Here is a 27,596-nt window from a genome sequence, read left to right as displayed (position 1 = left end):
TTTAAGCATAGTAAGATCAAAAACAAATAGATTCAAAATTCATACATCAGAGTGCAATCATTTTGAAGGCTCACAAGTTCACATAATCTTCCTTAAGTATTCTTAGTAGCATGTAGCTATATAAGATCCCAAATAACTGGAAGGGGAGAAAAAAGTAGAGATAAGAAATTAAGCTTGACATTGCTAGTGTTTAAAAGTTTACAACTACATTTTCATTGATCAGTTGTTAGGAGGGAGACCCCTTCTTAGAGCTGACAGGATTCACTACCTGAGCTAATAACCCTTTTCTGTCACTGCACTGATGCTTAGAGCATTTGTGCAGATTTAACATACTGTTTAGTGCACTGCTGCCCTTGACATGATAGTCAAAACATGACTAATGTTCTCTCAGGCTATAGCTTAGTCAACACAAAGGCAGGGTGAAGTGAACCAATTTTAAAGAGACTTGGGTCTTTCATAGCATTAAAGCATTTGCTATCCAGTAATTTACATGCTAAATTTAAGTCATTTTAGTGTATGCCACCTCTGTATTTTGGATATTGAGCCCTGTGCTTTTTGTATTTTATTTGCATAAGGACCACCACCTGGAGTTTGAACACAAAACAGGAAATACACAATCAATGTTTACCTGCACAAATCCAACACTTAAACCAACCCCTCCAACAAAAACAATGTGTTCTTCAGCCCACTTCTTCAGCTTTGGAATGCATCCCTAAGAAAACAATAGAATATTTGCCAGTTACCACCTCTTGGAATCTAATAGAGTAGAAAGTGGACTGCATATATATAATGTGCAGTCAAATTGTATCATTCATGAGAGAGAGTTCATAAATAATCTAAACTTTGTTGAATTGTAGCTGATCAAGTTTTGCTAAAGACTTATCAAACAACAAAGGGCTTGCAAGAAACAAGATCAAACTAATTAATAAGGCTGCAATTTCAAATATGCAATTATTATGGCTAAGAATTTAATTATTGTTCATGCCATGTAGTATGTAAGATGATTATGGCCTAGATAGGAAAGAAACATGAGATTCAAAAGCTAGTGGGTGGAGAGTGGTAAGGAGAGAAAAAAGAAAAAGATCAGAGTGATAATTATGTTGTTTAAGGGAGACGGATAGGGGGTTTCGGAAAGACTGTTTTTTCTTCAAAGGATAGTCACCTATGTTGACTAGACAGGGGCAGTTTGCCACATGCACCAGTTCCAGAAGATTTTCCCTTAGCACTATCTGAAGCGGACTGGCTCCAGTGCCCCCTGAAGTGGCATACACATGCTGTGCTATATAGGTTGCCACCAGACCCTCTTCTCCTTGAGTTCCTTCTTGCCACCAGTGACTGTGCTTGGAACTGTTGCTCCAGCCTTGCCACCAGTGACTGTGCTTGGAACTGTTGCTCCAGCCTATCTACTCTTAATTCCCTCCTACTGACTTGTTAAAAGTCCCCTCCTTCCTGCGTTAGCTATTATAACTTTGTAGATAATTAGTCCCTTGCAAGGACACAGCCTGAGGATAGGCCATAACACATGGTTTGAAGGCTGGGAACCAGGATAACTGCCACAGACCTATGCCAGTTAATGACCCACATGGCAACTGCCTTCATTGTCTGGCGAATCCCACAACAGCAAGAAGTGCTAAGTCTACAGGTCCTTCTGACCTACAGCTATAAAGAACAGAGTTATCCATCTCAAGGCACTACTTATGGAGTCTGCCTTGGCTCCCCGACACCAATACTCAGACTCTGTGCCAAGTACTACTGTCCTGAGTACTTAGTCAACAAACTGGTGCAGGGTATCTTCAGATGTGCCAGCAAAGAAGACCAAGGAGGCGAACAAGGAGAAGTCACCTGGCTCAAAGAGAAATCCAAACAAATAATCAGCGGACCACAGCAAGGGCAGAGTGCTGGACAAGGTATCAGCGCAGGTGGAGGAGAAAAATCCTCATTCCTTGCTACCTTTCCTGGGTATCCCAGTCCCCCTCCAACCTAGAAGTGTTCCAAACAGCACAGGATATAAGCTGCTGCATAGTGGCAACATCAAAGAGCTCAGAGCCGTATGAAGGGCATGCGAGGAGTTTCTTCCTCACCTGTTCAGCAGAGTAGTCCAGGTCCTCCAACAACATGGCTAGACTGTTCTATATCACCAGCCCTCTGCCAACAGGCAATACGTCTCCGGAACTTCTGCATTGGTCACATCTCTTTAGAGGCTTGTCACCTCCTGGGGGCCAAAAATGCCATTGTAGACTGCTTGAGCAGGCAGTTCTCATCTCATCATGAGTAGGCTCTTCTCTGGAATTGGCCTCTGCTCTCTTCCAAGTGTGGAGGTTTTCTCCAAGTGGATTTATTTGCGAACAGACATAGCATGAAGTATCAGGTTAGGTCTGGAGGAAGATTCCCTCCCAGATGCTTTCCTTCTTCCTTGGACAGAAGGGCTTCTGTATATGTTCCTGCCATTCCCCTTGATTAGCAAAGTCCTGCAGAAGCTCAGGCAACATACAGCACAGGTAATACTCATTGCACCAACACCGGTACAGCACTCTTAGTGTAGCAGGCTTGACCTCTGTCAATCCACACAGATCTACTATTGCAGGATCATTGACGCATACTGCACATGGACCTCCCTTTTAACTGATGGCCTCCTGCTCCCTTTTTCTCTGCTGCACTGAGGTTGCCTTTTTAGTGGCAATTACATCAGCCAGAATGGTGTCCAACCCACATCCTCCCCCCCCCCATATATGGTCTTTTTCAAGGGTAAGGTGCAGATTAGACCACCTCTGGCCTTCCTACCCAAAGTTGTTTCCACCTTCCACATGGGCCTATATATCTTACTTCCAGCCATTTATCTGAAGACCAGTGAGGAAAGGAGTCTTCACACATTGGACATCAGAAGGGTACTTCCTTTCTATCTGAATCAGACAAAGACTTTCCCTAAGTCCTCCCAACTGTTTGTAGCCTACACTGAACGTATTGGGGTCTCCCGGAATCCTTGGAAAGGATTTCCGCATGGATTGCGTCCTGCATCAAGACATGCTACAAACTGTCAGGTGTACTATTGGTGAGAGCACTCCCTACCAGGGTTCAAGCTCGTTTCTGGCCCATATCCCAATCCTAGGCAGCTGCAAGGCTGCGATGTGGTCTTCAGTACATACATTCACCACCCATAACACCGTCATGCAGGAGACTAGGGTTTGACAGAGCCATGTTGCTTTCCACATGTCCTTAAACTCCTACCCACCTTCACAGATATTGCTCAGTCACCTACATTGACTAGACATGAGCAGTCACAAAGAAAGAGAGAGTTACCTGGTTTCACACTTCAAGATGGGTTACTAATGTCCACTCAACATCCCACCCTCCTTCCCTTCTGTCTGAGTTTCCAGCAAAAAGGAACTGAAAGGGGGCCCAGTTGTGCCCTATATAGTATGGCAGGTGTATGCCACTCCAGGGGGCACTGCAGCCAGCTACTACTGAAGGAAAATCTTCCAGCACCGGTGCACAAGGTGACTACACACACCTACATTGAATGGACATCTCGAAGAACACCAGTTAACTGTCTTTTCTCCCACTTCTATTGAAAACAGTTGTTCCCATAAAATGCATATCCTTCCATCATGGGCTGTGTCTACATTGGCACCCTTTTCCGGAAAAGGGATGCTAATGAGACCAGTCGGAATTGCAAATGCCGCGGGGGATTTAAATATCCCCCGCGGCATTTGCATGAACATGGCTGCCGCTTTTTTCCGGCTCAGGGCTTTGCCGGAGAAAAGCGCCAGTCTAGACGGGATCTTTCGGAAAATAAAGCCTTTTCCGGAAGATCCCTTATTCCTCTTAAAATCAGGAATAAGGGATCTTCCGGAAAAGGCTTTATTTTCCGAAAGATCCCGTCTAGACTGGCGCTTTTCTCCGGCAAAGCCCTGAGCCGGAAAAAAGCGGCAGCCATGTTCATGCAAATGCCGCGGGGGATACTTAAATCCCCCGCGGCATTTGCAATTCCGACTGGTCTCATTAGCATCCCTTTTCCGGAAAAGGGTGCCAATGTAGACACAGCCATGCAGTTTATAGTTGCTTACTCAATATGATAGTAGGAGACAAGGTGATGCCCAATAAGGAAAGATCCAACTGGCTCAGCTAAGGATAACTTTAATGATAACTGGGTCACTCATATTCAAGCATTATCGAAGCCAGAATGCCATTGCAATCCAGCAAAGCTTTCCAAACCCACTGCACAAAAATGTTTTTATTGATTGTTCTCGTAAGCATGATGCAATTTGAAGCAGCTGTTTTCTCCATACATTATTTCAGCCACTAGATATAGACTAGTTCTGAAAAATTAGATATATATTTGAAGTGAAAAATTTCTTTGGTATACGCTATTTTTGAAGAGCAATTGCCTTTCTTTAGGAATTTTGATGTCAGTTTAGTTGTGAAGTAAAATATTACATCTCCCCTATATAAAAGTCTGAATGAAGGAGGCAAACAAGCATCAGTCATTTTACTGATAAGTAACCTTATTAGAGGTTTTGGGTTAAGCAATTCTGTCCAAACTTAATAGGGACAGAAAGCCTAACTAAGTTTTATTCTGTTTTTATCATTATACTAGAACATTTACCTGGCATTGCTCAGATCCTTAATGCAATTAAGTTTGTGTACTTTCTTCTCACTCCCTTTCAGCAATGAAGGGGAACAGCACCAGCAACTACTCATATGAACCTGAGGAGAGCATCTGCAGAATGGAGGGGGAGGCTCAGGGACTGGGCAGAACCAGATGGAGGAGGGCATGCCCGGTGATTCTATAAGACTCAGTCCTATTCAAGATATATCCCTTGTCCTGGCACAACCAAACCTTTATCTTGCTTTACTTTATGATTAGAGAAAGCTGTATACCAAGTTTAGTGGTCCTAGCTCTTACTATTTAGGAGAAGTTCTTGAACAGATGGACAAACTCTCTGAAATATATAGTAGTTTGGTACTAAGAGAATAAGCATTGCATTGCTTTAGACAAGCTCACCTACTGCACTTTCAGCCAGGGATATATATTTCTGAACCTTTCCCTTTAAGGAAGAGAAGGACTATTCCATGGTTAGGGTACTAGCCTAGGACTTAGGTAACCTGAGTTCAATTCCCAGGCCCCTGCCTTTGTGTGGTCTTGGGCAAGTCACTTGCTCTATGCCCAGTCTCTCCTAGGGTGTTAACTTTCTAATTGCAAAAAAACAAACATATTTACCCCTCCTCATCCCCCCCATCCCACTCCTTCTCAGAGGCTCTGCTCCAATTCACCCTCTTTTGTTGTTTGCTCTCTCCCATATTCATTTATTCTCACCAAGCTGGTGCAAGAAGGGGTCAAGGCCAAAGATGGGGCCAGAAATTAGGAATTCAGCATGCTGGAGTGGCCTCAGAGCTGGGACGATGCTTACCTTGGGCATCTCCCCAGAAGTGGCAACATGTCCCTCAGCTACTAGGCATAGGGATGGCCAGGTGGCTTTTTGATGCCTCCCTCCACCCTCACGCAGCTCCCATTGGCTGTGGTTCCTGGCCAATGTCACTGCTCTCAGGAGCCCTGTGGAGGCAGGTAGGGAGCTTGCCAACCAGACTTAACATCTCAGTCAGCAGTACTAAATGGCATCTCCAGGATCCCTTTTTGACTGGGTATTCCAGGAAAGAAAACACCAGACATCTGGCAACTCTAGACTCTCTTCCCTTCCAACTCTGTCAAATGGTGATGATGGCTATTCCCTGCTTAACAGAAGTGAAGGAAATATAACTATATTAATAAGAGAGACAGTGATGAGAGTATACAGATACCTTACAGAGGTTTGATGTATAGGAATGCTTACCTATTCCAACGAAACAGACAGTTACATTCTAGACTGAGGCAGTAGGCCATACTTTTAGTCTCTTAAAGTCTCCTCAACAAAGGCTACAGGAGCTCTCTGACAGGCTGGTATCCCATGTTGCCTAGTAAGAGAATTGGTTGCTAGAGCTTAGGAGTAATTAAGATACCTGTTGGTTAATGTTAGCAGCATCGGTGCTTAGATTCATTCCACAACTTATCGTTATTATCTTGCAGCAGCTATTTGGAACAGCTGAACTGAGAGATCCAAATGTAGTATTGAACCAGTCAGTATAGTTCTGAGCACCACAGCACTGGAACTGGAATGATCAAAAGTTTAAAAAATAGTGAAATCATGGTATTTTAAGTAACAAAAAAACACCCCAAAAACCCTGCTATAGTGATTTATTTTATTTTATTTTATTTTGTGCACCCTCCACCAAAGGCAGAGCTCTCTTAGGAAGATTTTCAAACCTGTTCAAAATAAAATAGCAGCAGTCATGGGATGCCAAATTGTTTTCCAACCAGTCCATGTAATCTTCCCACTAAGACTGCCAGTTTTAACTCCGACAGTCCTGACCCGGTCATGAGATTCAGGCTACTTCTATACTACAAGAAGAGTCAGAAAAAGATACACAAATTGTGGTTCTTTTCAAAAGAGGTTTTTCCTAAATTTGGCATGTCTACACGGCACCAAATTTTGGAAAAAACCTGCTCTTTCAAGCCATCTCTTCTTCCTCGTAAAACGAGGTTTACAGGGATGGAAAAAGAACGCGTCTGCTTTTTCGGAAATTTTTCTGAAAAAGCAGATGCATTCTTTGGACGTGGCATTGCCTTTATCCCAGAAAAGTGCTGCAGTCTAGACAGCCTTAGAGAGTATGTCAGAAGCCATCATTTGCCTCCCCTTTGATTTTTTAGCTTTGTAGAATGCTCTTTTTTGACCTAGTTGAATTGTTTGTTGCAAAACAATCTTACAAATTTCATCAGGTTTCTTTTGACTAGATCTTCATTTAGACATCCCTGTGGATTGTCAAATAATCCCCAGTAGCTACATGAGTGTTCAGATTCTTCCTAACATGAAGCAAAGATTTCACATGCTATTAGTTTAAAGATGTTAATTAGGTTTGTTAAACCTCAAGCCATGACTTGTTTTCTAACCCTTCTAGAAGAAGCAAGGTTAACAGTGTCACTAGCCTACAAGTCTTTAGTTGGATTTTTTTTGAAGACATATGCCATATATGAAGGGCATCTTTCAAAACATCGTTTTGGTTATTCAGTTCATCTTGTTTGGTGATCTTCTGTGGGAAAAGAACTATCCTACCTCTTTTTTTACTACAACTTGGTTACATATTTCTAGTGTGGTTCTACCATCCCCAAGAAGCTGAACTAGACAACTAGGATCACTTCCAAGTTTGAGCAGAAGATTCTATACTTAAATTTCATTAACAGACTAACCAAAGCAAAGAGATAAAAGCAGAACAAGGGGGTTAAGGAGAGCAAGTTCTTGGGGTTTAGCTTCAGAATGAGATTTTCCACACCCTAAGTGACAGACTATTTTTAAACTTAAACAACAAATGGTCTGGTAGCACTTTATAGACTAACAAAACATGTGGATGGTATCATGAGCTTTCGTGGGCACAGCCCACTTCTTCAGATGACTGGAGTTTTTATTTTTAATTTGTCCTCAAAGGACTGCAATACAAAGAGCTTTAGTGAATGCCTCTATTCATTGTAGCATAGGAGAGATTACTTACATTCTCTTGTAAATTGTCCACTCCTTTGGTTACGTGGGAATCTCTGTTATATTTGTCAAGAGACTTCAGGAAGCTCTTCAACAGGTTGTCATGCAGCTGTAAGTAAAGTAGGATTTATTTTATATGCATACGGAAGCTATGTAACTGTGGACAAGTTCCTGCCTTCTCCTCCAGAGAATCATGGAGGTACTGGATCCATATACAGTATCATTTCTGGTAATGTGTTTTCACCACTAAAATGGCAACATTAGCTAAAGGGGGTATAAAGAATAAGTGATATTTGAAATTCACTATGGGGTGTGTCTACCCTGCATCCGTAGCTGGAAATAAGCTATGCAATTTGAGCTATGCAAACTGAGTAGCTTATTTTGAGTTAATTTCAAAATAGCTTATTTTGAAATTTGGTGCTGTCTACACAGCACTTATTTTGAAGTAAATCGCTATTCCAAAACATCTCTTACTCTTCCTGGAATGAGGTTTACAGGAACATCAGGATAGCAAGCCTGTTATTTTGAAATAACGGGTGCGCTCAAAATACGTGGAATAGCTATTTCGGGTTACCTTCAGTAGCCTCGGAGACCTTGCACCAAACCCATTATTTACATTTTGAACTTTTCACATTCAAAATTTCAAGACCAGACATTAAACTGAACTATTAGCCAGACATCCCTGTCTCTGCAGCATTACGCCTATTTAAGTGCAAGTGCCAAGTCAAAAGGACTTAAGTTTCTCCATTTTCTATATTTGTATACACACACATTCCCCTAAATGCTTGCAATTGCTCTACATGAGACATTAGTCACAGCACAGACCATTATGTAGCCCTAATGGCATAGCAGTTCAGATTCTGCAAGAAAGGAGACCTGCTGTGGACTAGTCTCTTTGCATCCCCTTCCCAGAAGTAATTGGTTGATTGGACCCCTTTGTGCTCTGGTTCACAGATGCTATTGAGCATTGTCATTTCCTTAACTAGAAGGACAATGCTGAAACTGGAGGAGAAATGACCATCAGTGTTACAGTCAATATTATGTGGCTTATGCAGTTAAAAACATTTCCAGCCATATTTAGACATGGGAGCATTGTTCCTTTTAAGGCTTCTGGTTTTGCTCAAGCCCATAATGAATTCTGGCTACTTGACTGCTGAAGTAATACAGCCAAAACACATATTTGTTCATACTGCCTCTTCCCAGATTGTATTTTGCATTTGGAAATTGGCAGTGGTGATTTTGGACTTGCAATTCTGAAGATATTTTTCTTGGCAGAAGATGCAATCTAAGGTATTTACCATTAGTTTCAGGTTATCCTTAGAACTGGCATTCCCTAGAGTTATGGATAATACTGGAGATCAGATTTTAAGCTCACCCTCACATCCACCCTCTTCCACACACAAGGAAAACCTAGCTGAGCATTAGGGAAGAATTGGAATTCAGACAATATAGAATTATTGCTTTGTATACTTCTATTTCCATGCCTTTGCATTTGCTTATCTACCTTCTTCTGTACCTGATAGAGTACCAACTACATGGTGTGGAGTTTGGTTACCTTAGTACTAGTGTTTAGAGAGGTTTTTCTCCATCCTGTTTTATGGTTTCCAATGGACCAAGGATTGTGGTTCTAGGTCTACTCATCTTCCTTCTCCCACCTGCAACCTATACTAATACCAATCACTGACAGTTTAGCATGCTTCCACCTACCCATCTAGATTTTCAGACCCATTTTAACTATGAAGCTTTGTCAGAGAAACCTATTGAGTCATCCTACAAGTTATCATGCTAATATTTTGAGTCCCTACTTCCCTGGTAGCAATGGTGGCTACTAGTTCAGTAAAGCTTTGAATAAGATTGACACTCTGGTTGATAATTGAGCTTGTCATTGTACTCTAAGGGTGTGTGTAAACTACATGGCTCCATCAATGGAGCCATGTAGATTAGGTTGATCGGCAAAGGGAAATGAAGCCGCGATTTAAATAATCGTGGCTTCATTTAAATTTAAATGGCTGCCGCGCTGAGCCGACAAACAGCTGATTAGCTGTTTGTTGGCTCAGCGCACTAGTCTGGACGCTCCCACGCTGACCTGAAAGCCCTTTATCGACCTCCCCGTTATGCCTCGTAGGATGAGGTTTACTGGGGAGGTCGATAAAGGGCTTTCATGTCGGCAGGGGAGTGTCCAGACTAGCGCGCAGAGCCGACAAACAGCTAATCAGCTGTTTGTCGGCTCAGCACGGCAGCCATTTAAATTTAAATGAAGCCATGATTATTTAAATCACGGCTTCATTTCCCTTTGCCGAACAAACAAATCTACATGGTTCCGTCAACGGAACCATGTAGTTTAGACATACCCTAAGAGACTTGTGGCTCTGTAAGCTGTTGCTTGATCACTAGTTGAACAAATTGCTCAGTTGGCAGTCCATCTGCTGCAATAAAAAATTCAACCTAAGATCCTGAATTGCAGCTGTGATTTCATGGATTTCTAGTAAAAGATAGTTTAATTCCAAAAGTAGACTAGTATACCATTGCTCTATGGAGTATAATTCTGTGCTAACCAGTACCCTGTCATTCGACTCAGCAATCTAGTCTTAGAGTTTTGTTGAACAATTAGTATTACATTTATAGAAGAACTTTTAAACTATAAACATACTTTAAGCAAAGAGATCTGTGATGGCAGCAAGGGTTCCTGGAAAGGACCCTGTCCTTTAAACCTCTGACATTAAGAAAGTGTGGCATTTATTAGCATTATCCATTCTTTATTTCCTCACACCTACCTTCCCTCTGTAAGCATAGGCAGAGATGCCAACTATGATTTCAATCAAGAAGATAATCAGCAGCATGCCTGTGAACTAACAACAGTAATTTCAGGTCACATTCATCTTCTCATAATGCATAGAGATAGTGCACTTGTTTTAGATTAATCCAAACATCATTAGTTCACATAACATATCTCCATACATTTTTTCAATGGGTGAGGTCTGTAAAGGACTCAAGAAGTATAGTACCTATCTTTAAAATGAGGAACAGAGAGAAATTATATTCTAGTATCTTAACTTCCAGTATCTTTTCAGGTATGAAACATATTATTAAACAAATAAATTTGCAAGCACCTAGAGAATAATAGAATTGTAGAGGAAGAGCCAACAATGCTTTTTCAAAAACAAATCATGCCAAAGTAGCCTAAATTTCCTTCTTTTACAGGGTTACTGACTAATCGATAGGAGAAAGCTATAGATGTGCATCATCTGGATTTTTTATAAAGCTTTTGACCCAATCTCACATGACACTCGGAAGAAAACTATGGAAATATGGCCCAAATGAAATGACTATAAAAGGTGAGAGTGCAACTGGCTTTAAAAAAAACAAAAACAAACAAACAAAAAAAAAAAAAAAACACACCACACACCACCACGCAGTAATTATCAATGGCTGCCTGGCAGACTAAATCAGTTGGAGTCCCATTCTGGTCCAGTACTGTTTAATATTTTCATTAGTGACTATGCTGAAGATTTGCAGATGACATGAAGTCTGAGGAGGCAGTGGCAAGCTCTTTGGAGGATTTCAAAGTGACCTTGGCAATTTTGAGAATCAACCTGAAAATCAACAGAAGGAAAAATTCAATATATAGTCAAGTGTGAAGTACTACCCTTGGGGTGGGGGATAGGGGAGACAAAAAACAATGACTGCACAGCTACAAAGTGCGGGATAACTAGCTAGGCATGACTATCTCAGAAAAGAATCTGGGAGTTATAGTGAATCACAAAATACAACTGAACAATTGATATGCAATTGCAAAAAAGGCTAGTATTCTGGGCTATTGTGACAGGAGTGTCATCTTATGTAAGATATTGGAGGTTATTGTTTTGAACTCGGCATTGGTAAGGCCTCAACTTGAGTACTGCGTCTAGTTTTGGGCCCCACAATTTAAGCAAGATGTGAACAAATTGGAAATCACCAAAAATGATTAAAGGTTTTGAAAACCTGATCTGAGGAAAGGCTAAATAAAACTGGGCATTGTTTTGTCTTGAGAAAAGATGACTAAGTATGGCCCTTTATCAGCCCTTAACACATGTGAAGACATCTGAGGGTACATCTACACAGCATGCAGTTATTTCGAAATAATGTCGAAATACTGTCAAGCTGGAGGACTTTACTCCTACTCCTGTAACCCTCATTGTATGAGTAAGGGAAGTTGGAGGAAGAGTGTTCTATTTCAAAACAAGTGCTGTGTAGATACTCCCAATTTCGAAATAAGCTGTTTTGACTTAAGCTATGCAATTGACATAACTCGTAAGAAGCTATGCAAACTGAGCTAAGCCCTGCTGTATAGATGCACCTTTAAAGAATTGTGTTCAGTTGTTCTCCATGTCCACTGAAGAAGTAGGATAAATAGCAATCGGCATAATCTGTGGCAAGAGAGATTTACCTTATACATTAGAAAAAGCCTTTCAGTTTCCAAGGGGAGTTGTGGAATTCCCATCATAGAAGATTTGTCATAACAGATTTGGCAAACATCTGTCAGGGATTGTCTGGGTACACTTGGTCCTGCCTTGGGGGAAAAAGTACAGAGATGGAAATAATAGTGGACTAAATGACCTCAAGGTCTCTTCCAGACTTGCATTTCTATGGTTTCATGGCAACTTTAACTCACATCCTGATCTATTGTATAACATCCTTTTGATTCTGAAGTGATTCTGAAGGTGAGAGACATTTGCTTGAATAAAAGCCTTAATATTTGTCCCTATATCACTTAATCTACCATACTGATATGCAGCCATTGTAAGACAAGGATAGCTACGTGTCATTAAAGCACAGATGAAATTTCAGAAGATGTTAGTGCTATCCTAATTCAGAAGTGACCAGAATTAACTTGAATGGGAACAGAAAGTATCATTTTACATGGTTCTACAAGAAGGCTGTTGCAACCAAATTTAGACTGCAGTTGGGATTTACCCCCATCTTCCAAGAGACCCTACCATGCAGATACAGACAACAGCATGAAGTGTTATTTTTCTCTTTCATCAGGCTTGTGTCCTGGGCTGCTTCATGAATCTTGTTATTCTCTCTTAATCAACTCTCATACTTAGGTTCCTGTTATGGCACGGAGACAGAAAAGCAACAAGTTTACCCATCTGAAGTGGGGATAGAACTAGATCTAATTCAGGAGGCCCTGGAAGAATCAAGCTTTTGCAGGGACTAGGAAATGGTCTCAAAGGTGTTGACAAAAGTGTTGCTTAAGAGATTGGCATAAGAAGCAGTTGTATTAATAAAGCGTAAGGAGGTAAGTTTCTTCAGTCAGGAGAATTAAGGTTGATCACACTCAGGTTAAGACATACTAGCACAAGCAGTACATGTATTAAATATCTGGATCATTATGGTTTTGCAAATTTTTAGTTTTTTGCTTAGTTATTCCAACAAGTCACTGAAGATTTTGGTTGTTCCCCTACACATTCTGTCAGATAATGACAATTAAATCATAATTAATGCGTTCCTACACTCTCTTATGGCTGATTACGTCTGGTAACACTTACACTACAGCATAATTTGCCATAATATAACAGATAGCATCTAAAATACCAAGTATTTTTGAAGGAGTTTTAAGAGTCTAGGCTTGATTTTTGTGGCTTTATGCATGTGAATGTTACAACCTCTCCCTTTCCTTCCTGCCTTACAAATATCCCCATTAGGAGGGGCTCTGTTTCCTACTTAATTCCAAAGTCCCCTTTGCAGTTAGCCAAACTGATTATCCATTGGAGTGGTCAGATATTTAGAACATAGCTTTAAAAAAAAATAGCCACAGGTATCTAGTAGCCATTGTCTGATGTTGCGTCCAGGGGACTATTTCCAAGCCACTTTTCCCAAAGAATGCTCCTTAAAGAGGAAAAAAAAGCCACTAATTTCTTCAGCTTAAAATGAAGTTTGAGTATTTAGAGCCTGTACCCACAATAACTCTCTGCAGCTTTCCTCCTACAAGGAGAGCCTATATTTGCTGGCCAGGTCATCCAGTGTTTACAGAGCTCAGTACTTAAGACACCCTGTTCAAGAGGAAGTTTACATGCAACAATTATTACATGTGCCATTCAGTAGTGACATTTGACATGTTCTTCCCAATACAAGGTGGTTTATTTTAGGGCTGTCAAGCAATTAAAAAAAATTAATCACATTTAATTGCACAATTGATTGCGTGTGCTGCCCCTTTGAAATACTGTGGCGGCATTTCAAAGGGGCAGCACCGCAGGAGCCTGGGATCAGCTGGAGTCCTCAGCTGACCCCGAGCTCCGTGCAGTGCTGCCCCTTTAAGGCACTGGCATGGCACTTCAAAGGGACAGCACAATGTGGAGCCGGGGGAGGGAGGGGGGGAGGGAGGGGAGAAATCAGCTGGGCACTATAGAATAGATGACTAACCACTAAGAATTTATACAGTTAGTTGACTATTCTATTACCAGCTATCTAACATCCCTATTGTGCACAACAGGATTTAAGAAAAACCCTTCAAATCAATGGGCAATATCAATATCTGTGCAGACACCATATGTGTTGGTCTATTGTTTTGAATGTCAGAACTGCAAAATGTTTTCAATGGCAAGTTGAAAAAAAAAAAAAACAGCGACAAAAGATATTCCTGCAGCATCTGAATCAACACTTAGTGCATGCGGGAAAAAAAAGTCTCCCCCATAAGACAATTAACTCCAGTAGAGAGAAGCTTTGCCTAAATATGGATTTGGGAGTTAACTGCCAAGTAGACACAGATCTCACTGAAGTCAATAGGAGTTTCACATGCTCCACAATTTTGAAAATAATTTTTCAATGTAGTGCCAGAAAATGACTGAGCACTCTAATTTAAGTGCTCACATTCAAAATGTTTGGCTACAGCCCTTTATAATCTAGCTTTTTGTCATGACCCCATCCCGCTGAAGTAATTGTATTCAGCTCAGAGATTGGAGTACTGTATTAGTTATATATATATATATATATATAAATAAAATTTGGAATCTGGGTAGCCCTGCAGTTGGAATGATCAATATACACGTTTGTTCTCCAATAATTAGCTCTTTCACACTCATAAGCACGAGCAAGTCAGTTCCCAAAATGTTACATTTGAGATAAAAGCTTTTGTTTCATTTCTCCCTATAGTACAGCCTTACCTTACAGAGATTTATAAACCAACATCAGTTGTTTCTGCATTGTACACACCTGCCTTTTAATAATGATACAAGTATGTCAGGTTCAGCAAGCCATCCTCAACATAACTCCAGCCAGGGCTGAAGACAGACATGCTGATGCCCTAAATTGTCAAGTTTAAGAGACCCTACTGCATTACCAAAAATGTATATTGTTCTAACTGACAGGACAATGAAAATAGAAATAATAGAAGTTTTATATTTTCATATATACTGGTACATAGGCAAGGATGCAATTAGAACTAGTTGTTTTTTTTTTAATTTAGAGGCTCCTCATAATCTGAGGCCCTATTGTGTAGCTTACTGAGCTTGTATATAAACCTGGCACTAGTTCCTGCTTCCACCCTATTACTTAACCTCTGAAATTTAAACTCAAAAGCTCACATATACAAGATATCAAGCTAGAGAAAGTTTACCACTTTGATCATCATATGATTGGATTTCAGGATAGCAATTGCACCAAACGCAGAGACGGAGATGATTACACCACCAACAATGGTGATAATCACAGGGACACCACTTGAAGCATCATTCACCACCATGAAAGTATCATGAAGTTTCGTCTGGGCAGAGACTCCTATGCACAGGAGGATAACTCCAGAAACCTGGAGCAGTGGGGGAAAAGGGGGGGAAGGGGGAGAAGAGAGCAGAAAGCATTAGTCTCTCACATAGGAACAATTTGAGTTATCTAGCTTCCAACAGCCATCAGCCAACTGAAGAGACTATAAAATAAGAATCCTCTTTGAAGAAGTTGTGTTGGTATTTCATATTTAGAACAAATTACTGTGAGTATTGCCTTGCACAAGGAACATCATGTTGTTTCCAGCTCTGCATTGAGACCCATCTCCAAGCATACCACAATAAGAAGTTATGTCTGTTGTGGACATGGACGAGGAGGAGACTGAGAAAGGGCATCTAAGTCTACTTTGTGTTAGGTCTGTCTGCATCTTAAGTGTTAGTCAGCTCTTCTTGACTAGCCTCATTTGAGTGAGAGCAGCCAAACTGTGAAATACCATCTGAGCTGCATTCAGGTCTGCTGATTACGGGGTGGGAGGAATGCCATTGGGTACTACAGCAGTGGCAATGGTCTGGGCCCTTTAGATCACTGCCAGAGTGTTATGTAGTCTCTATAGGTCTGATGGGTGGGGATGGGGGTGCGCCACACTCCTGGTGGTGTTCAGGGGTGGTTGCTCCACCCCTTCTGCTGAAGGTCCCAACCCTTCCAAGGGCACAGAGCTTCCCCCTTCTGCCACACCCACTCCTTGCCTGGGGACCCATAGAAGCTCTCTGCCTTCCTAGTTCCATTGTGGTGGTTTTAGCAGCTGATGAGTCAAACTAACTCCAGATGTAGCCTGTACTGCTTCTAGGGGCAACCAATTCAATTCAACCCATCCCATCATCACCAGCTTCAAGGTAAGGATTCTTGTGTGGGGATGGATGTTGCAGTAATGCAAGCCCAAGTGCAGTGAAGCCATTCCATTGCCACTCTTAAGGAGATGGGAATGGACAGAACAAGTCTTGAGAGACTCTTCTAAGCAAAATTGGAGTCAGCAGTAGTCATGCATGAACTAGAACAAGAAATGGAGTTTTGATATAAGTTGTTCTGAAGTAGTGAACAACTCCCACCTTCCCCATTTTAGTTAAAGGTTGGAGGAAGTGTAGGCTAGGAAAGGGCTAGGACAATGTCTCCTGTTAGATAACAAGGATCCCTCCACCAAAGAAACAAGCACCTTTAAACTAGATCTGGGAGGGAATCCTTCACAGTCTAAGAGGGGAAAGAGAGAATAAGATTAATATCTATATTTGAGATAGACAGGATAGCTGATTAGGCTCTCCTTTTTCAGCATGAAATCAGACTTGTATCTAAAAGATTCCTATAAAAGTTAGATTTACAGGTAAAGATATGGTAACATGAGCTTTCTCTATATACTTTATGGAAAATCTCCTACAGAATGTTGCTGTTTAACATTTACATCTGATTAATTGCTTTCTCTGTACAGAGATTAGTTTTTCCACATTTGTTTTTATGATTATTTAGCTAAACTTGCAAGTACTCTTTGCTAGTCAAACTCAACTCTTTGGAAATAAACAGGTCAAGCTTTGTACATAGCTTAAAATAAATCAGCTTAATTTTACACCATGCCCAGTAAAGGGATGGGGGAAAAGCACTTTCTCTTTAAAACAAGTTAAGGATTGATACAAATTTGCAGATGCCACTCATTTACCCATGAGCTATGAGAGAATACAAACTAGACAAGCAGTTAACTAAGCACTTAAAAAAAAAAAAAAAAAAAAACACACAATCTCCAACATACCTTGCAACAGTCAGTAGTGTTTTTTTTTAAAAAACAGCCTTGTTACATTAAATTACCCTTATCAGTATGCTAATAATATATACATATATAATATTAATGCTAGAGCATGAATATATTACACACACAAAGAGGAATTGAGACAATGCATACATCTACATGCCTGAGGTTACATAGCAGACATACCTTACCAATAACAATAAAAACAACAAAACAAATGAAAACCCCACAACAAATGACTACATAGGAATAGACAATATAGTTAGCATTACACACTTCAAAGTTCATCTCTAGTCATGAAAGATAGATTACCAAACTGAAAGCTATGTAAACAGTAACATTTTTCATTAAATTCATTAGTGATGGGGTTTTTAAATTAATTAAAATCTAAACAGGATTAAACAAAATATAGCAAAAATCTCACCCAATAAAACAAATCAATAAAATACAAGCAAACTTTAATGAATATTAGCTTTTTGCTAGAATCTATTTTCCTCATTTTGCTAACTAAGTACTCAACTATTCCTACTACAAATAGGACCAGCAACATAAATAATATTTTGATATAGGTTTATAATTACCACATTTGTCAACAATTTCAATCTAGTTCTGCTCTTATTGGCAAATTTCAATTGCCTTATAGACCCACAGGTGTATTTGATAAGGACCACATTCTGACATGCTTATTCACTTGATTAGTACCTTACTCCTTCTGTGCCCCTATTGATTCTTAGGAAAGACACCCCTAAAATACCTATTCCTCATTAGCTTAACTCCACTCCCATTGAAATCTATAGTAAAATTGTCCTCTATGTCATTAGGGGGCACAGTTAGGCCAATGTTAAGCACTTCTGAAAATTCCTCTTCCTTCTGCTGTCCCAGTGACTATTATTTAAGTGTGCAATAATACTTATTATTTATGGTTAGAATGTGCCATTAGTCATCATTTAGCAAAGCTATTGCACAAACAGGTCTTACTCTTTCCTTTCATGTCAGTTCTGCTATCCCTTTGAGCATTCTCTGATCTGCCTCCAAAATGTCAGTATCTTTGTGGTTAATGAGGTGCCTAGAACTGAACACAGTATTCCAGATGCAGCCACTCCACAGTCCCAGCAAGGACTACTGCTTCTCTATTCTGTGATGTTATGCTTCTATGTAAACAGCCCAAAAATTGAGCTAGTCTTTTTTTGCTATCATATCACATTGCATAGTCAGAATCCATTATGCAGTCCACTTCTACTGTTGGTCTGCTTTACCTTCATTACTTAAGATTCTTCCTACTGAATATTTATATTTCAAGTGATTTTACTTTTAATGTATTTATTAGGCTGTCTGGAGTGGCTCATGAACATAAGTGCCAACTTCAGGGCAGACTGTTACAAACCAGAGCACAAATCCCAACTTTGTTGTGAAATCTAAACAACACATCAACCAAGTATCAAGTGTGAAACACCTTATGCCTTTGGCATTCCAGTCTGTCTTGTCACCCAGGCAAGCTTGCCTTTGTGGCAGATGGTCCCTTACCTCAAAAATCACAATATTCAGGTTACTCCCAGTCCCCAAATAACAGCCACTTATACCAAACCAATTGTACCTTAGATCTCTTACCAAAGACAATGCTTCTAGCCAATCCTGAAAAAAACCCTAAGTAAAGATGCATTAATTAGAAGTAGGTTATTTACAAGTTAAATCAGGTGTTTTCAGACATACAAATGAACTACAGTCTTAGGTTTCAAAAGGTAATAGACACTGCTGTAACAGGCAAGCTCTATATGCCCTTTCGGGCTAACCCAAGGTAAACAGCTTGGGGATTCCTTCTTAGAAATATTGCCTTCTCCAAATTCCAAGCAGCATAGTGATACAGTTCCTTCTAGTCAGGGATTTTTACTTCCTTCATCCAGAGTTCAAACTGTGACAGGACAAGGGGTTTTGCTCATTACCTCTTTGTGTGTGGGGGGTGGGGAGTAATCGACAAAGTTTTTTTTATCCAGTGATGTTCCACAATGGCCTATCTGGTGGTACCTCTGGGTTTTCTTTTGGCAGGGCAGGAGATGACCTGTCTTGTGGTAAACTAGTATTTCACACTTAATAATGTTTTTCTCCTGACTAAGGGGACTTTCCCATTTCATAGCAAATGTAAGGGGACTGTTACCCCTTACTAAAACTCTGTGGGAGTTTTTTGGTTTACCAGCTTCAGAAGGGGAAGGGTTCATGAGACTGACAGACCCCAGAGACAATGGAAAGCAGTCAACACTCCAGCTCAGCCTGACTGACAGGTTGTAAGTGGGGATTGTTCTGGCTCTGTCTCTGAGCAAACAGGGAGCTGAAAGAGCAGAGCGAGCTGTGTGCAGGAGAGGTCCTGCAAAGACAGAGATCTGAAAGAGGAGTACAAGTAGAAGTCCTGCAGCGACAGAACCAGACACAGACAGGCCAAGCAGTGCAGACCCTGTGTTGAGCAGCAGACTGGCAGTGCTCAGAAAGCCAAAAGGAACAGAGAAGCAACACAAGAAGCTGGAACTGGCCAAGCAGCACAGCCTGCAGCTGGATGTGGTGAGCTACTGGGACCTGCAAAGTGTGGGGAAAGGCTCTGGACTGGGAGAGGGGTCTGGCCACTTAGAGACTGAGGCTGTGTGGTCACTGCCAGTGCAAGCGTGTCCAGCCTGCAGCCCCTTGCAGCACATCCAGGGCTTCTAAGGAAGAGACTGTGAACTGTCCTTACACTCTGCAGACTGCTGTGTTGATGTCCCTGTGCTACAGAGCAGGGCTATGTGTTCTCATTTAACCATTCTCATTGTTTCTTATTCTATTCTCTTTAATCAGTTGTTGTTTAATAAATTGTATTTGCTTTGAACCTTATGAAGTGATCACTGGGCCAAGAAGGCCTGCAGTGTAAAGAGAGCACCTCGGAGTGGGGACACCCTAACTCCTGCCCCTAGTGACTACAAGGTCAGGGATTAAGCCCCAGGAAACCTGGGCCCAGCCTTGTTGGGGTTTCAAGGGCTCTGCTACTCAGGAGAGTGGAGGGGGAGCCCTCAGGATCAGGGAGCCGTGGGGTAAAGGAAGTGGGAGCGGGGACTCAGATCCTTTCGCTGGTTCATTTCACCGGGGTGTATAGAAGCCAGGAAAGTTCCCCACAAGAGCGGGACCATTCCCCCGCTCACATAATTGGCGTCACGAACAGGATCCCATTCAAAGGGTCCACCCCATTGGTTTATTTGTTGAGTTCTGGTAGCACCATTCAGGCCTGGTCGAGAGCACTACCATGGCTGGAATTGAAGAACTACAGACTCTGGTTGCTGAACTTCAGCGCAGATTATCAGACCAAAGTGAGGCATTACAGCAAGCTAGAGCTGAGCTTAGAGAAGCCTTATCACTGGTCAAGGCAGTTATAGACCAACAGGCAGCAGAAGCTAAGAAACCCCCTACTATTTATGTCCCACGGGAGCGGAAGGTTGCAGAGTTTGGTGGCTTCCCAACTAGGCCAGGAGACATTATGGTAGAGGAGTGGGTGAAGTCTGTGAAGGCAGCTCTGCATGTGCTAAGAATACCTGAAGAAGATCATGTGGATTTCATAGAAGAGCACCTCAAGGGCCAGGCCACGGCCACAGTAAAGTTTATGGCAATGGCAGACAAGAAAGATGTGAAAAAGGTATTTGAACTCCTCCTAGAAGTGTATGGAGACAAGGTACCTATTGGAATCCGGCTAAAGGAGTTCTTTGAGCGAAAGCAGGAGCCTGGTGAAACTATCCGGGCATATGCCTATGAACTCCAGGAGAGAATGAGCAAAGTGGAGCGGCGAGACCCTCAACGAGTTTCAGACGCAGATATGGCGCTGAAAGAACAGATGGTGTATGGGCTCCGGGATGACTCCCTCCGCCGTGAAATGAAGAGAAGGTTGAAGGAAGAGCCTGGGAAGAAGTTCCCTGAACTCATGCAGGCTGCTATTATGTGGTCAGAAGAAGAGGAGGCTCCTGTGGAAGAGACCGCCAAGCCTAACTCCCGAACACGGAGTGGGGGCCTAGTCAGTGCAACTACTGGGGAAAAGGCCCTGCCCCAAACACAGTTAACATTGGAAAGTTTAAGTGAAGCTATCCAAAAACTGGCAGTCCAGCAGGGGGAGATGCTGAAAGTAATGACTGAGGTGGTGAAAGAAAAATCCACCTCCTCCACTACTAGGCCAAAATACTTCAGGACCCCAGGGTCCCGAAGACCCCCACTAAAGGATGAGCTGGGAAGGTACATTTGTTACACTTGTGAAAGGCCAGGGCATACTAGTCGAGATTGTCCACTGAAGAGGGGACTGGAATCCCGAGCGTCTGGAATCCAAGAGACACCAAGATCGAGTAGCACATCAGGGGAAGGCCAAGCGGGGACAGAAGGGTTCCTACGGCTGTCCCTCGGAAAAGGGCAGCATGCCAGCAGTAAGGAAAAGGACCCTGATGATGCTAGTGCATTTGATGACTTCTGTGGTCGAGCTTTTGGGGACTGCTTGACAGTGGAAATAACCATAGCAGGGGTGAGGACCCGCTGTTTGATAGACACTGGCTCAGAAGTCACCACTATTTCTGAATCATATTTCCAAAACTACTTAAAAGAGAGAGATCTGACCATGCATAATACCCGGTTTGTACAGCTAACAGCAGCTAATGGACTAGCTATCCCTGTTGTGGGGTGCCTTGAAGCTGATGTAGGGTATATGGGTCGGATAATCCCGGGAAAATGCATCTTTATCCTAAAGGATCCAGCTTCGGAAAATACTTTGATGGGGAACAGAGTACCAGGAATTCTCGGGATGAATATAATAAGAGAGCTGAAAGAATTACTATTAGTGGGGGAAGGAACCCAAGAAATGAACCGGCATGGGGAGCCTAGGATGAAGGCTGCATTGAAGCGGTGTGCCCTAGCCAAGGATGTGTTTCCGCCCACTCGGGCCCCTTTGACCTGTACTAATGTGACTGCCCCAATGGAGGTCTTAGCAATGGACTACACTCTGCTAGAGAGATCTTCAGAGGGGTTTGAGAACGTACTGGTTCTCACAGATATGTTTACCCGATTCACTGTTGCAGTTCCAACTAGAAACCAGACAGCGCAGACAACGGCTGAAGCCCTCCTAAAACACTGGTTTATGTATTATGGTTGTCCAGCACGGTTACACTCAGACCAGGGGAGGAATTTCGAGTCAGGGGTGATATCAGCATTGTGTAAACTGTATGGCATAGCCAAAAGCCGAACAACACCCTATCACCCACAGGGAAATGCTCAGTGTGAGAGGTTTAACCGGACAATGCATGACATGCTCAGAACACTCCCACCGGAAAAGAAACGAGCCTGGCAGGAGCATCTCCCTGAGCTGGTGATGGCCTATAATAGTCACATCCATTCGTCGACAGGGTATTCTCCTTTTTATCTCATGTTTGCTAGAGATCCCAGGTTGCCATTAGATATTCTGGACAGAGAGGGCCCTGAGGAAGATGATGTGACCAATCTGGATGACTGGGTCAAAAGTCACCATGACAGGCTGAAGAGAGCCTGTGAAGTTGCTCTCAGTACGTCTAAACAGGCAGCCCAAAGCAGGAAGAGGACTTATGATCGCAAGTCCAGGGGGGCTCTCATCAGGCCTGGTGATCGTGTACTAGTTCGTAATCATAGACACCGGGGGCATAATAAAATACAGGACAAATGGGAGTCGAGTCCTCACATTGTAGTTGCTCATAACAATCCTGACCTACCAGTTTACACCATTCGACCTGAACGCGGAGGTCAGGAGAGAACAGTTCATAGAGACCAGCTAAAACATTGCACCTTTAGTTCAGTCAGGAATCCTAGGAGGCGTAGATCAGGACGGCCTGAAGAGACTGAAAGGAGTTGGGGAATGGTTCTAGTCCCACAAACTGAATACCAAAGGGAACAGAGGGTAGCAACCCCAGTCCATAACGAGGATGACCAGATCCCTCAGGCTGAACCAGTATTACCCGAAGACAGGGAAATAGAAAATATGGGTAATGAACCACCTGTTGTAAGAAGGTCCCAGAGAACTAATAAGGGTGTATTGCCTGTTAAACTTAGAGATGATTATGTTATTGGTCCTATGTAATGGCTTAATGAGTGTCCGCATGTCCAGTAGAAATAAGATGTTAAGTATGTGAAATGTTTTTGTTAATTGTTAATGTTTTTTATATGGTGTGAATTTTGTGGCTGTGGTAGAATTCTAGCAAGGGGGAATGTAAGGGGACTGTTACCCCTTACTAAAACTCTGTGGGAGTTTTTTGGTTTACCAGCTTCAGAAGGGGAAGGGTTCATGAGACTGACAGACCCCAGAGACAATGGAAAGCAGTCAACACTCCAGCTCAGCCTGACTGACAGGTTGTAAGTGGGGATTGTTCTGGCTCTGTCTCTGAGCAAACAGGGAGCTGAAAGAGCAGAGCGAGCTGTGTGCAGGAGAGGTCCTGCAAAGACAGAGATCTGAAAGAGGAGTACAAGTAGAAGTCCTGCAGCGACAGAACCAGACACAGACAGGCCAAGCAGTGCAGACCCTGTGTTGAGCAGCAGACTGGCAGTGCTCAGAAAGCCAAAAGGAACAGAGAAGCAACACAAGAAGCTGGAACTGGCCAAGCAGCACAGCCTGCAGCTGGATGTGGTGAGCTACTGGGACCTGCAAAGTGTGGGGAAAGGCTCTGGACTGGGAGAGGGGTCTGGCCACTTAGAGACTGAGGCTGTGTGGTCACTGCCAGTGCAAGCGTGTCCAGCCTGCAGCCCCTTGCAGCACATCCAGGGCTTCTAAGGAAGAGACTGTGAACTGTCCTTACACTCTGCAGACTGCTGTGTTGATGTCCCTGTGCTACAGAGCAGGGCTATGTGTTCTCATTTAACCATTCTCATTGTTTCTTATTCTATTCTCTTTAATCAGTTGTTGTTTAATAAATTGTATTTGCTTTGAACCTTATGAAGTGATCACTGGGCCAAGAAGGCCTGCAGTGTAAAGAGAGCACCTCGGAGTGGGGACACCCTAACTCCTGCCCCTAGTGACTACAAGGTCAGGGATTAAGCCCCAGGAAACCTGGGCCCAGCCTTGTTGGGGTTTCAAGGGCTCTGCTACTCAGGAGAGTGGAGGGGGAGCCCTCAGGATCAGGGAGCCGTGGGGTAAAGGAAGTGGGAGCGGGGACTCAGATCCTTTCGCTGGTTCATTTCACCGGGGTGTATAGAAGCCAGGAAAGTTCCCCACAAGAGCGGGACCATTCCCCCGCTCACACAAATACATTTATAGTTTCAAAGCAAACACTTAAATATTACCTTTATAACATGGAATACAGATGTGAGATTGATGTATGCAGCAACTCATGAGCATTTCATGAAATCCAAACACTAAACACATTCTTATAAACGTAATAGCTATTTTAACAATGGTAACAAACAGGTGAGCCTGACTGGTTTCCAGCAATGTGTTTGTCAGCATTTAGTGAGACATCAAAGCTTTGGCAAGCTTGCATTTAGTTTGCATTTTTCTAGCTGAATCTTGTTTTGTTGCTTTTTACCCATCACTTTGCATCACACCTCAGCTGATACTCAATTTGAAGGAGTTGCAAAAATAGAGATGATCTTAAAATTGAACTACTTATTTACTTCCTTTACAGATTATAAATGGAAATATTAAGTAACACTGGATTGAATTATGAATTCTGCTGCACTCCACTTATTTCAATCTTCTTATTTTGTTGCCCATTAGCTAGTTTTCAGTCCTTTTCACAATGTTCCTAGCCAGTCAGGGGCTGGTCCTATATAATGAAAGTCTATTTCTTCTATACATTTTTATACTATCTATTAAGGATGTTCTTATTAGCCATATAAATGGTTAATCCTTATTTGAATTCCACTAAGGTTTTGACCTTCATAATATATTGTGGCAGAGAGTTCCACAGGTTAATTATGTGTGGTGTATCTCCTTACTTCTATTCTAAATATGTTACCTTGCAATTTCCCTGTTTCATCTGAAGCCCCCTTATTCCTACATTAGGTGACAGGATAAATAAAACAGCATGATTTGCCATTTCTATACCATTCATCTGTTTTAACATGTCCCACTTTAGAGAAGAGACAAAGACTCACATGCTAATATTAAAAGCAAGACATGTTAACTGCATGGATTTTTTAATTTTATTTTATTTTATCATTCAGCCAAATGAGCTGCTAGACAAAGCTTGTTCCTGGAATGTTTTGAGGAGAACGACATTGCAAGAGCTGTGGAAAAGCTTAAAGCCTCAAGGTATGTTAATAACTGTAAAATCATTAATATTTCAGCAGTTTTCAAAATCTAATGAGAATAGGCAAACTTTGTCTAGTGTGTTTTTAAACTTCAATGATTAATCACTGTTTTCACCCACTGTTAAATTTGCCTTGGAAAATTAATTTATTAAACATCATAACTGCATGAATGAAATAACTCATTTGGTATTTTCTAGCCATTGGGCAACATGCATTGAAATGTTTTCAGCAGAAAGCTTAGAACAATGTTTAGGGAGTTGGTTTCAGAAGTTGGTTGCACTGTATTCAGGGACTTGAACTGATTCCCATTTACTTAGATTAGGATCTTTGTTGGTGAATCATTTTATTCTAGTAATTGATTACTTCATAAAAATCTTTGATTATAAGTACTCAGATTGCTGTAATGCCCTTAACTCCCATCTAAGACCAAGGATCCACTGTATTAGATGCTGAACAGAGAAAAAGACAGTCCCTACCTGGAAAAACTTCTTATCTAAATAAACAAGACAAAAAGTATATGTAAGGAAGTATTATTATCATCCTTATTTTACAGACAGGGAAATGAAGCACAGAGAGTTTAAGTGATGTGCCCAAAGTCACATGTGTAGTCTATGCAAGAGCTGACACTTAAATCTGTATTTCCTGAGAGTCAGTCTGGTGCTGTAACCACAGGGCCAGCCTTACTTTTTGGTTTCAAGCATGCTGATTTGACTAGGCTACTTCCAATGTCCACATCTCCACAATGGCCCTGTTTTTCACTCTTATGTCATCATATATGGTATAAACAGTATTTCCAACCAATAAAGATGTTAAACAGCTCCAATTTGAATGAAACTAGCAGCAAAATGTATAACTAATTTTCGGGGCAATACTAGTCTTTCAGAAGTTTCTGGGACATCATGGCAGCAATATTTAAATTGAGATATGAATACAAAGGCAAGCAGATGATGCAAGGAATATGATGTTTAAAGAAGAAAATTAGAATAGACCTTTAGTGCTAATGAAAAGTTTGGATTTGACATGCCTGGAGCCTCCTGTTTTAAATTCCTCCACAGAAGAGATGGAGCATGGGTAGTTAGAGCTGAGTTTTTCCACACAACCTCTCTTGTTTGCTGGTCAACCCTGACCTATGTGGTCCACATTTAATGAAGAGATGAGATGGCATTTACTTTGCCTTTCTGATGAGGCTGCCAACTGGGCTGCTAAATTGACAACGTTAGGGAAGGTCAAATTATAACATTTGATTTTAAAGCCATTAAGAAACACCAGCAATACCTCCAAATCTAAAGGAAAAATCACATAAAAATACCAATCTCGCTTCCAAGAACCAAAAAAAGGGACCCAGGTCTTACTGAGCAAAAGGTGGATATCTGTGTTTGGTAAGGCTGAGAGATCTCATTGGTTCTTCCATAAATTGAGATAAACAATCACATAGTGGAATGTTTTATCTGGATTCTAAACCTTTGGATGTCTTCTGGACTAGGTCCTATATGTATTTTTGCTATCTTGGCAGAGTGTTTTACAACATTTTAATGAAACATCCTATGCCATCACACCATCTGTGGAACAGAGAAGGTAATATTTAGTACCTATTTTCCTCTCTCTCAGCTTAAATATTGTATGTATTTTCTGCCACCTGTTAATAAAATATTCATATTTAGCTCTCTTACTCCTGAATGTGGATGCAACCATGTTAGAGTTGGTGACCATGATACCATATATGGTCCAAACTTATTTAAAAAATTAGCCTTGATAACAGTTTCCAGATCTTGACAGCTGGGTTGCTATGGCACATCATTCCCTTTTGGTGGAAAGAGAATCAATCTGAATGCTGTTGCTGTATTAAAAGAGAGAGCTCTAGCTATTTGCTTGGTGGGCACAGATACCTAACTTGTGTTAAGGTTAATTGTAAATCAAAAGGCTAATAAACCCCAGAGCCTCACTCTTCTTCTTAAGACATTTTTGCAGTATTTCTTACTTAACCATTCACCATGAAGATTAATATTAGCAGCAGTTTTCACTATCAGGAGCAAATTTGTTCCCAAGGAACAAATTTAATAAGTGAATATTTTTACTAGAGTCAAATTCCAGCTTTTCTAAAGAGGACCTATACCAAACATCCTGATGAATGTCAGGTCCAAAATATCTACCCATTGCTGCCTTCCTTCCTCTGCTGATAGCTTGTGTTGGAGCTGCATCAAAGCTGACTGCAAGCATAGCAATATATGCACCTGAACAGAATAATTTCTGTGGCTAATGCCAGTGGCTGTGTCTATACT

At 41.6% G+C, this 27,596-nt stretch overlaps 1 protein-coding gene and 1 long non-coding RNA gene across 3 annotated transcripts; one reads left to right on the top strand and one right to left on the bottom strand.

Moving 5' to 3' along the window:
• Positions 1 to 17,619, bottom strand: LOC102451867 (CD63 antigen-like). The gene is made up of 7 exons (XM_006137732.2): positions 17,483 to 17,619; positions 15,163 to 15,351; positions 10,340 to 10,414; positions 7,579 to 7,674; positions 5,995 to 6,144; positions 629 to 712; positions 1 to 136 (listed from the first exon to the last, which is right to left on the bottom strand). The coding sequence occupies exons 1-7, from the start codon at positions 17,606 to 17,608 to the stop codon at positions 71 to 73; spliced, it is 786 nt and encodes a 261-aa protein (XP_006137794.2). The 5' UTR covers positions 17,609 to 17,619; the 3' UTR covers positions 1 to 70.
• Positions 10,372 to 26,948, top strand: LOC142830282 (uncharacterized). Of its 2 annotated transcripts, none has more exons than XR_012905432.1 (4): positions 10,372 to 10,900; positions 12,653 to 12,846; positions 25,231 to 25,318; positions 26,831 to 26,948. It is a non-coding gene; the product is annotated as an uncharacterized LOC142830282 (long non-coding RNA). The 2 variants fall into 2 exon arrangements; XR_012905431.1 differs by having other exon boundaries at positions 26,801 to 26,944.
• The last annotated feature ends 648 nt before the right edge of the window (positions 26,949 to 27,596 follow it).

Source organism: Pelodiscus sinensis, chromosome 7 (assembly GCF_049634645.1).
Source record: "Pelodiscus sinensis isolate JC-2024 chromosome 7, ASM4963464v1, whole genome shotgun sequence".
NCBI classification, from domain to species: domain Eukaryota; kingdom Metazoa; phylum Chordata; order Testudines; family Trionychidae; genus Pelodiscus; species Pelodiscus sinensis.
Note: the sequence above shows the minus strand (reverse complement) of the source record. Positions and strands in the feature narration are given on the sequence as shown.

Coding starts and splice junctions, on each gene's coding strand:
- LOC102451867 (XM_006137732.2), bottom strand. CDS start 17,608: ATGTTGCTGGTCCTATTTGTAGTAGGAATAGTTGAGTACTTAGTTAGC. Junction 15,352..17,482: donor TTATTGATTTGTTTTATTGG/GTGAGATTTTTG, acceptor CCACTGCTCCAG/GTTTCTGGAGTTATCCTCCT. Junction 6,145..7,578: donor TGGACAATTTACAAGAGAAT/GTAAGTAATCTC, acceptor TGATCATTCCAG/TTCCAGTGCTGTGGTGCTCA.